The sequence below is a fragment of the Plodia interpunctella genome, chromosome 18 (genome assembly GCF_027563975.2).
Source record: "Plodia interpunctella isolate USDA-ARS_2022_Savannah chromosome 18, ilPloInte3.2, whole genome shotgun sequence".
NCBI lineage: Eukaryota > Metazoa > Arthropoda > Insecta > Lepidoptera > Pyralidae > Plodia > Plodia interpunctella.
In genome coordinates this window covers 7,786,581-7,798,053 of record NC_071311.1, presented here as the reverse complement: position 1 = coordinate 7,798,053, position 11,473 = coordinate 7,786,581, and the positions used below count along the sequence as shown (strand labels likewise).

The following is an 11,473-nucleotide window of genomic DNA, read 5'->3' as shown; positions in this document are numbered from 1 at the left end:
ACCACACTGCAGTCAGTCGCACGCGCGCGTCTGCGGAGCGGAGACGTTTGTTGTGTGCGTGCGTATTTTGCGAAAATGGCGGCTAATATTGTGAAATGTACGAAATGTAATATAGTTATTAATGAACTATTAGCATTTATCCAGAACAAAGCTGACGTGATGGATGAAGACTCGCTTATTCGGATTTGCAGTGACAGTTTTTCGGATGGTGAAATAGTGACGGCTAAGAAGCTGCTTTTTGATATAATACCGGAGTCGACTAGAAAAATCCGAAGGAAGAAAGATAAAAGCCGCCGTGATATTGATGATATCATAGGCCTTCTCAAGCTAACGGACCCTGAGAGTGTACCAATCTTCGTCGCTCGCGACCTGGCAAAATTACCGCCTATTTTGTTTGACCACATAGATGTAACTAGACTGCTAAAAGACATACTTGTGTTGCAAAGTGATGTGAAAAACATAAAAAGCAATTTTGCTACTTCTGCAGAGGTGATCGAGTTAAAGAATGAGATGGAAAACCTGAAGCAAGCCTCCCTTGTATGTAACAAATATAACTTTGTAAACAATAAGCGAGGAGCCTTTATCGATAATCTTGATTGTTACGACAGTGGACCCATGGCTCTATACACACCAGACCCAAAAAGTTCTGAAATATCAAATTTGGCGATAAATAATGAGTGCGAGGGTAGACAACAACAAAAATCGGTCTCAACGGCAAGTTGTGTTAAAAGTTCGGAAGGTATGTGCTCGGGCGCGGTCGCCCCACTTGTTCAAATGGATGTCGAAACTACTCATACGCGTGAGCGAGAAACTGTATCGAAGTTACCTGTCGCTATCTCAGTCTCTCCGACTATCGCAGCGCCACCGACACGGAAGGTGGTGCCCCCGTGCAACTTGACGGCTGCTGTCAATGTCACAGTCAATGACAGAATGTTTCACCCACCAGTTGCTAATTTGGATGTAAACAGTAATAAATCGGCTAGTAGTCAAGCGTCTATGTCGAATATTATGAGGCAACGTAAAACAGGTCATAATAATGTGGAGGAATGGCAAACTGTTTCAAAAAAGAAGCGGAAAAGAGTGAGTGGGAACATGGGAAAAGCAGACGTAAGCCCGGACAGTACTTTCAAGGCAGCAGATGTTAAGATTCCTATCTATATTTCCAATGTTAGTAAGGATACTCAAGAGAGTGATATTGTAACATATATTAAAAGCAAAACAAATGAAGAGGTCGCATTGTATAAAATTAATAGACAGTCTGAGAAAAGCTATAACTCCTTCAAATTGTATATATCCAAAAATAAGTTAGATGTATTTCTGGATAAAGGCTTATGGCCAAGCGGAATTTCCTTCAGACGTTTTGTGAAGAATAACTTGCCAATAGATAAAAGCAGTATAAAGCATAACTTAGAATCAAATGATAATGGACCACAACAACCTACAAACCTGTAAATTAATAAGCTTTAATTGCAAATCAGTAAAACGGTCATTTGAAGCTGTGCAATCATTATGTGAGATATGCGACATTATAGTCCTGCAGGAGACATGGCTGTATGACTATGACATCCCTTTACTGAGCAGTATCCATGAGAATTTTGAGTATACAGGAAAATCATCTATGGATTTGTCAACTGGCCCACTAAGAGGTCGACCCTACGGTGGTTTAGCTATCCTGTGGAGGAGCGGAGTGTTTGATTCAGTTTCAGTGATAGAATGTAATAGCGACCGTCTCTCGGCAATCAAGGTAACGCTGGCAGACCGGCAAATTCTAGTTATTAATGTGTACATGCCGACAGATGAGATTCCAAACTTAATTGAGTTTACTCAATGTCTTAGTGAAATGAGTGCAATTGTTGAGTCTTGTGATGTGGAAAGTGTCTATATGCTGGGAGACTTTAATGCCCACCCCGGTGAGTCTTTTTACTCAGAACTTTTAAACTTTTGTGCTATGGAACAGTGGACTTGTGCAGACATAGAAAGGCTTAATTCAGTCCCCAATACTTTTACATTTATAAGTGATGTGACTGGTTCTAAGCGCTGGCTTGACCATTGTGTGGTTACAGAACAGGCTCGTGATACAATAGCTGATATAAGTATTATGTATGATGTTTTATGGTCTGATCATTTCCCAATGATTATAGAATGTAATTTTAGTGTCATTAAACCTAAGTTTGTAACCCCTTATTCATTACATAATAAAGCTATCTGGGGTGAAAGAAATATTGAGCAAATTAGAGAGTACTATCACCTATGTAACGATTCACTCAAGGATGTTGACTATCCCCATGAACTTGGCCTTTGTAATAACAGAAATTGTAATATTTTTGAGCATAGAGTTGTACTAGATGTCATGTATGAAAGTATTGTCAAAATTTTAACTAAGGCTGCTGAAGAGACTCATGTGGATTGTCAACATATAAAGCATAAAGCCCAAATGGTGGGCTGGAACAGACATGTTAGGGAGGCACACGGGTTGGCTAGGTCTAAGTATCAGATTTGGCTTTGGCATAATCAGCCTTTGACAGGTCCTATATTTAATGATATGCGTGCTACACGTAAGATATTTAAGAGCAAACTAAAGTGGTGCCAAAAGCACCAAGAACAAATTAAGCTGGATATTATTGCTGAACATCGTAAAAATAAAAATTTCAAAAAGTTTTGGAAATCTACAAATAAACTTGATATTAGACCCAGTCTTCCCGTGACTGTGGGTGATGCCAACGAGCCTAGTACTATCGCCGATATGTTTGTCCGGCACTTCCAAGTCCAGTCACCACTTGGTTTGTCTAGCAAGGTGGTTGATAATGGGACCTGTTGTGACTCTGATCAAATTCGTTTTTCAGCTAAACAGGTAGATGATGTCATTAAAAAAATGACTCGGGGAAAGTCCCCTGGTCATGATGGGCTCTCCATAGAACACTTGCAGCATGCTGGCCTTCACCTCAATAGAGTATTGGCTATGTTTTTCTCCTTGTGTTTTGGTCATTCTTACCTGCCCGACAGCCTCATTAAAACTATTGTGGTACCAGTCATTAAAAATAAAACTGGGGATGTAACTGACAAAAATAATTACCGGCCCATTTCGTTAGCAACAATTATTGCAAAGGTATTGGATAGTTTGATGGATATTGAATTGGAAAGCTACTTGAACTTACATGATGCCCAGTTTGGTTTTCGTTCTAATCTGTCCACTGAGAGTGCTATCCTGGTACTGAAGAATACTGCACACTATTATACACAGCGACATACACCTATCTATGCTTGTTTTCTAGACTTCTCACGAGCATTTGACCTTGTGTCTTATGACATTCTCTGGGAGAAGCTCAGGGAAAGAAATATCCCTGCGGAGTTGTTGGGTATTTTTCAGTATTGGTATCAGAACCAATCTAACAATGTCAGATGGGCCAACCAGCTATCTGTGTCCTATGGTCTGAATTGTGGGGTCAGGCAGGGGGGAATCACCTCACCCAAGTTGTTCAACCTCTATATTAATGACCTGATAGTTGGACTCAGCAACAGACATATCGGTTGCAGAATTGATGATATCAGTATTAACAATATCAGCTATGCTGATGATATGGTTTTGCTTAGTCCAACTGTCAGGGCGCTACGGGAACTGCTTGGTTTATGTGAGCAATATGCACGGCAGCACGGTTTGCTATATAATATTAATAAAAGCGAGTTTATGGTCTTTAAGGCGGCCGGCGGTAGGTGCCCAGTCTCTGTGCCTGATATCAAGTTGAACGGACAATGCCTAAAACGGGTGTACTCGTTTAAGTACTTAGGGCATATTGTCGACGACCGTCTTAGGGATCAAGCCGACATTGAAAGGGAGCGCAGGGCGCTGGCGGTCCGGTGTAATATGTTGGCACGTAGGTTTGCACGATGTAGCCAGCAGGTTAAAGCGTCATTGTTTAAAGCTTACTGTCAGGTGTTTTACACGTGCAGCCTATGGGCTAACTATACGCAGCGGGCCATTAGTGACCTGCGAGTCCAATACAATAATGGCTTTAGGATGATGTTTGGGCTGTCTCGCAGGTGTAGTGCATCAGATATGTTTGCTCAGGCGCATACTGATGATTTCTTTGCAATCATGAGAAAAAGAGCTGCCTCTATGCTCAAGAGAGTTCGCAGCAGTACAAACACCATCCTGAAAACCATTTCCAACCGGTATGACTCGCCCTTGCTGATGTCATGGGTAAAACTGTGCATCACAGGACGCCAAATTGTGGCAAAATAAAAATTTGTTTATTTTGTATTTATTACTAACATAGCAAGTAAGTATAAATTGTTACTAATATTTATGGACTGTTTTGATGGTCTGAAATAAAGATGATTATTATTATTATATTACTGCAACGTGATTGGTTCGCTGCGTCTCACTTCGAATCGATTCGATGGTGAAAAGTGAAACGCAAACACGCACTAACCCCTCAGAACCCGACGGAATAATTTAAATTTCGAAAAGGTCTTTGCGTAGGAGTAGCCGACAATAGCTGAAAACTGAGCTAATCTCATCAGTAATGACGAAAAGACTCCCACAACATTTTGTCTAAAGAGAAATATTTACTCTAAACATTATACGACCTAGGAGCTTAAATAAATACGCGCAATAATGCATTCACAAGTATTTATTAAGTGTGAGAAAGTTTATGTATCCTAAACCTTTATACAACAATATACAGGATAGATTTGTTATACATGTCACATATGCTTTTTTAACTTATTTTTGAAAATAATAATAAGATGAAAAATTTCTGGAATCGAGCGGGAATTGAACCCGCGCCTATGTCTATCCGGGACAGTGCGCTTAACCACTTATCTCAATGGTTAAGAGCACTGTCCCGGATAAATAAATTATAATATACCTACAGGATAGTTGTGTATAGTAACGCCACAGATTATTTAATAGTACGGGAAGCAAGCTCGTATTTGTTGTGATGGACGTTTCGACGGAGTTGCATCAATCCGTGTAAGATTAATCGCCGTCTGAAATGATTCTAAGTTTCAGAATATAACACAGATTACACAGAGTCGATAATTCACAGTCGATTCATTTAAATTTTACATTAAAGTTAGGACAGTCTGAAAATTACCACGTAAAAGTGGACCCTCGGCTTTGATGCTCTTTGGCATAAGAAGCAACCGTTAAAAAGTCACATCACCGTAATAAATAATAATATACAACAACAAAACTCTCCAAAGGGCCTCAACGTGTTGGACTGGATCTGTATCTCCACGCAAGCCTCTCAAGGACCGGACTCAGTGCCGTGTGAATTTTTAAAAGGAGGATCAATAATAATAACATAAACAAAAAAATAAAATAAAAATAAAAATAAAAATAAAAATAAAAATAAAAATAAAAAATAAAAAATAAAAAAATAAAAATAAAAATAGCCTTTATTCTATCACAAATTTGTATACAAGAAATATATTTTAAATCGTAATTGTACAGCTATTCGATAATTTTATTAATGCATATTTAGTTCTATTTATGTATATAAGTATAGTTAATTTGAATTCTATAAGATATACATTATTTATTTATTTCATGCATTAAATTATATTAATCTGTGACAGTCGCCTCTTTGGCGTAAGCCTCAATAATAACATATAAAGCCTAAATTCAAAACAATTAACAGTCCCCTGTTATAACTAACCACCAGACCACAATTCAAGCATCAAAATGAGCTACAAATTGGAACTATTGGAAGCCCATAACACATCAACACGACCCGCCAGTACAGTGAACTACAAAAGATTCGTGATCAAGGCTTTAAGCGATGGTATTAACAACGAATTTTGACAGTAGTCCGGTGTGCTGTTGACTGTACCAATAACAACCCGCATTATCATCGATTCTCTTAATTAATATTAACATTACTTTTACAAACTGTTGATGAATAGGTTATTTGGGTATCAGGTTTTTGAACTAAGGGTGGGTTGCACCACTCGACTTTGACGTTAACTTTAACCTGCGTAGAACAACACAAAGTGCACCAATGTTTACCTAATCGACCCTAAAGTATATTTTTGTGATATACAGAAATTGTCTATGCAAAATTGCAGATCAGATTTATCTTTAAAGAATCCAGCGTAATTAAATCATATAAGTATCTTAACAATTTAGTAGAAGAGCCATGAAACAAAATATTTTTTGTCACCGTGCCGGATTTCAACCGTAGCCGAAGGTTAGGCCTATAATGATTTTTCGGTTTATGCCGAAAAATCATTTTAGGCCTACGCTAAAGACTTACTAACCGCATACAACTTATGTTATTTTTACAATTGTATAAAATATCAACACAATTTCTACACATAAAGAGTAATAAACACAATTGAAGGTGACATTTTTCGAGAATAACAAAAATTCCCGCTTAAATTGCGCCATGGGCATTGAACACAATATAAAATGTAAATAATATGTAGACGTGTCCTTAAAATAGCTCAAAAAAGACAAGATCTTAAGCTTGGAAAGGAAATTATAGCTCTTCGTGAGTTAAGACGCCCACAAACTATGTTATTAAATAGTACAAGAGGTTGGGATGAAAACAACCGTTGAAAGTATAAACATCTAGCCAGTAAACCGTACATCTGATTTTTACGGAATCAACGTGTATTAGGCGTCTAAATTTATTAATATTATTAGATAAACCTACTATATTAGTAAATTAGTCTTTTAAAAAGATACAGGAATAATTATAATACTAAAACTAAAAAAAAAGAGATCTGTTTTTTTTATAATTTTAAAAGGTGGAAATATGACCTTTCCACCTTTTAAAATTATTTAAAAAAACAGATCTATTTTTAGTTTTCAAATGTATTTTAGGGATGTAAAAAGAATAAAGCATGGACGCTTTAAAATGTAACAATGAAAACATATTTATTTATATAACATATCGTATTAGAATATGTTTTCTGTAATGGTAGGTTAAGTTTGTTGAAATAAATAAATAAATATTTCCGATTACATTAAATATCGAAATTAGTAATCATCCAAAAAGTCACCGTCTAAACAAATACCGACAATAAAATAACAATATCAACGAAATGAAATAAGAGTTTATTTTAATTTAATTACCCTTGAGCTAAATTGTCACAAATAAATCAAATCGACAAATGACCATCTATAGAAAAATCGAAAAGAAAGAAACAATACGAACTAAACGAAATAAAGTGTAAAAACAGTTTATCTTAATTCCTTTATGAGTTCGCTCTTAGTCTAAAAGGGAGGATGTTTAAGAGATGTCCGATAAATTCTTGACAAAAACGCTTGAATTGAAAACCGTCTAGATAACGACGCCAAAGCCATGCAAAGAAGGAAACAGTTTGTTATAGTCCACCAACGAAATAAATTATCCACTCTTGTTGTCGTAATAAAATTAAATGTAAGTTTTACATACTTACGAGCGTTTGTATCACTTGCAATGCGTGCTAATTTATTTATTACTAACTTTTGCCCGCGGTTACGCCCGCGTGAATTTCTCTGCGAAAGTGGATCAGACATGATTTTCACACAAACCTTCACCCCCATTTGCGGGTTGATTTAGAATACGTAGCCTATGTTTGAACGGTGGTCTTTAACTACATGAATACCAAATTTCATCAAAATCGGTCCAGCGGTTTGGCCGTGAAAATGGACAGACAGGCGGATAGATAGACTTCCGCATTTGGATGTTTCTCGGCGCGTTTCAACCGCTGCGGCCGCGCGCTTATAACAATTTTTCAAATTTTTACAAAGCCAAAAATTATTATAACTATATGACTTTAAAATAATTAATCTGTATTGTGGTAATATCAATTTCATGAAATTATTTCTTCCCCAAGATAATTAACAGATCGTAACGACATTATAAATCTATATTAGTATAGATTTATTACACGATTATCCGAAAACAGTAGTGTAAAAACTAGGCAAGCGATAAAGAACCTAATATATATAATCTAATCAATATGCCTTTCTACTTAAACTTTAGCCGAAAAAGTGGTAATGTATCTAAGAAAAGCGTGTGCAAACTTAACTCAATTAATGTAATTTTCACTATCATAAACGATTTGTCCTAATATTACGGCGGACTGCGTAAATATCCCAACAATTTTACGCAAAAAGAACTCTATTCCCTGGTCATAAGGCTACGCTTAAAGGTAGAAAAAGTACAAAAGAAAAGTTCAGCAAATAGATGGTAAAGGAAGGTAGCAATTATGGTTGTTAGACGAAATAGGAACGATTTGATTAAATTATGAATAGCCCTTCTTGCTTTGAGCAAACATTGAAAGGAAGCATTATTAGGGTCCCTTGCTGGTACACTGGACCAGACTCCGTATAAACCCTAAAATAAGCACATACTTGTAATATTAGTTATCTAACACTATTTATTGAGTTCTTTTTACTAATACATTATATATGTGTATATATACACATTATATATATGTGGATGAATTTTTCCGAAATAAATCGCTTGTTCCACTTAGATCCTTGTAGAACAAAAGCAGGGGTACTCGTACGTGCGCCTCAAAGACGGCTTGTTTAGACATATTTTTCTTTTCACAGTACAGATTCAAAAAAGGATTAATGGAATCATTAACTTAATTTTTTTTTCTTTTTAGTTAATTTGTTTAGCTCTAAACAGTTTTTTTTTCCTCAATACGTTATTTTGTAAGTACTTACTCGTATATGTTACGCAACACAAACACTTCTGCATTTTTTTTTTAAATTTTTAGTTACAGTTATTTAATATTGACTGTTCAACAACACACGTAGGTAATTCTATTTAGTAATCTGTGACAATAATAATTTCTTTTAATGTTATTATCACAGATTATTAAATTCTATTTAATAATCTGTGATAATAACATTATGTTGTCAACCTAGATTAAGTTTTATGAGTGTAATCGTTTGCTAACCCAAATAAATAAAATAAAATAGAAATGATTTAATAATAGTTAATACATAATACATGCCGAATCACACGTAAATTCCTAACTTCGTCTACCATCACATCTTCCTTTAGCATATAAAACTCTTCCCTCTTACGCTTGGCTTCGGCCCGCGTTTGAGGCGTATACCCTTTTTTATATTATTTTTAAAAAAAGGAGAAAACATTTATAATAGTATAAAAATAATAAATCATATATTGCAGGCACTTGTAAAATACGTGACCCATATCACACTATAGACTAAAATAATAAAAATATAGAAATAGTACCTAATAAAATAATATTGATTTGATTGAGTCGCAGCGGAATATATGTAAAGTGCAATGAGACCTAGTATTAATGTATTGCATATTTGTAAGAAGTAGGATATATTTATATTGTATTTGTAAAAAAAAAAATTACCGGTCGAGCGAAGCGAGCAAGAGAAAACAACTTGGGGCAAAAATACATTTTTGGTATGATTTTGATGAAATTTTACAGGTATTTAGGATCTGTCAATAGAATTTTCAAATTCGTGGGCCATCAAAATCGGTAAAGTCGTTTTTGAAATATTTACAATTTTGTAAATACTCATAAAAAAAAATTGCGTTCGCTAGGTCTAAGTTCGCGGCGAACAACTAGTTATAAACAAGCAAAAATTAAAAAAAAAAGACAAATAACCGGCCTTCTTACCAATCCTTTCACCTCCCTATACGACACAACTGTCTTCTTTAATCTGACCATGAATGCCCTTCGTAGCTTTTCTTTCCATGGGGGCTAAATGGACTAAAGTTCCAGTTGGCCCCATTGAAACCTAAACATAGGGGACAAGTGGGAATAAGCCGGTTATGCAAAGGATTCTAATGTGCGTGTCAGATTGCAATAGTATAGGCTTTAGTACCTCCATACCTTAAACGTCGCATAAACAAAAAACCGCACGCAAAGTGCATATTTTATCCACGATTCCGATGTAATCGCGATTGTATTGTTATGGCGACGTCGCGTTGCCACAGCAACCGTATTTGCGTACACATGACGATTGAAAGGAGTGGAGTAGGTAAACAAGTATGAAATAAAATGTAATTTAGTTACTTACGTCAAAAATAATGGTAATAAATAAATACATATATACATACGGATAAAGCACACAGATTGAGCTAGCCCCAAAGTAAGTTCGAGACTTGCGTTACTAACTCAATAATGTTAGTGTTTTTCTATATTACCTATAACTGTTTGTTTCCCAAATGAAAATAATATAAAATATCCAGTCAACTTCAATTAACAAGAGAATTCATTTGTTTAGTATTTTGCTGATAAAGAAAACGAATGAATTCTGACCATAATAATCGTGAGAAATCATTGTTTAAATCCCACGATTTCTACTGCGGAGTTGCGGTGACTATAAAAACTTCATTACTGGAGTTCTTAACCTTGCAGTTATGCAAACGGAGGCGTGTGCATAAATTGGTCGTATTATATCCAGTAGTAGCTGGCTTTCTAACGATGTTGTACCCATTGGACCCTCGAGGTTCGACCCAAAACTAGCCACGCCATACTCAATCATGCTCCGATGTTTTGACGTCCGACAACGTATGACGTGAGATATTGTATGGAAATTCAATGTACGTCAACGCACGTCAGTGTCAAAACCTAAGGAAAACAACGGAGCCGCAACGTACCTTGTCGACGAAAATTAGTACGTGGGCATGACCCTAATGAGGTCCAATAGGCTAAACTAATTTATTTATTTAAGCGTATGGCATTTAGGTACATTACAGCCATTCGATCATTAATTAAATTTTAATTATAAAGTATTAAATAAGTTATAAATAAACAGGGCCCATATGTGGGACCATATGATTATTTACAAAAATGTTTTAATATTGTCCCATGGCAACCCATATTTTAATTTCTTTGTTTTTCGTTTATTATGGGCCATTGAAGCTTCAAAATCAAATCCTATCTGAGCAGTAACTTCAAGTTGAACAATAATAAAAAAAGTGTCATTGCTTGGAGGGAAGCTTGTCAGAAATTATATTAAATACGTATCTAAGAAAGATATTTTTTGTAGGTTCAATGAACTAGGGTTCAATTTGTTTCCGATGGGCTCAGTGATGACATGGACGAATTATGAGTGTTCAATGTTGACTAGACCTTTCTGACAACTATGTGTGGGGAAGAAATAATAACTTTTATTATCTACCAACGAACCAAGCACATTACAGGCGCGTTAAGATGCTAAAACGCCATATTTCTTTGTTGGCTTACGAGTACAAAATCAATAAATCGGTTACTGCCATTAGAGCTACCATTAGAGGTAAAACTTGGTACAAATTTCGTCTGCATGGGTACAACACTCTCATTTATGTCAGCCGTAAACCAGCTGTGCTTGCATAGTTGTGTTCCGGTTTGAAGGGCGAGAGAGGCGGTGTGATCACAGGGTACTGTGGCAAAAAGCCTTTAGCTACAAAGTAAGCAAAGCGCATGACACCGCTAGTGTTGCAGGCGTCCATGGGCTGCGGTGACCACTTACCATCTGCAGGCTATTTACATGCTT

General features: G+C 36.1%; 1 protein-coding gene across 1 annotated transcript; it reads left to right on the top strand.

Moving 5' to 3' along the window:
- Positions 1-18: 18 nt before the first annotated feature.
- On the top strand, positions 19-4,353 carry LOC128677738 (uncharacterized). Its single transcript, XM_053758791.1, has one exon. The coding sequence runs from the start codon at positions 1,418-1,420 to the stop codon at positions 4,238-4,240; it is 2,823 nt and encodes a 940-aa protein (XP_053614766.1). The 5' UTR covers positions 19-1,417; the 3' UTR covers positions 4,241-4,353.
- Positions 4,354-11,473: the final 7,120 nt, after the last annotated feature.

Excerpts from the sequence above, each read along its gene's own strand:
- LOC128677738 (XM_053758791.1), top strand. The coding sequence starts at position 1,418 with ATGATAATGGACCACAACAACCTACAAACCTGTAAATTAATAAGCTTT.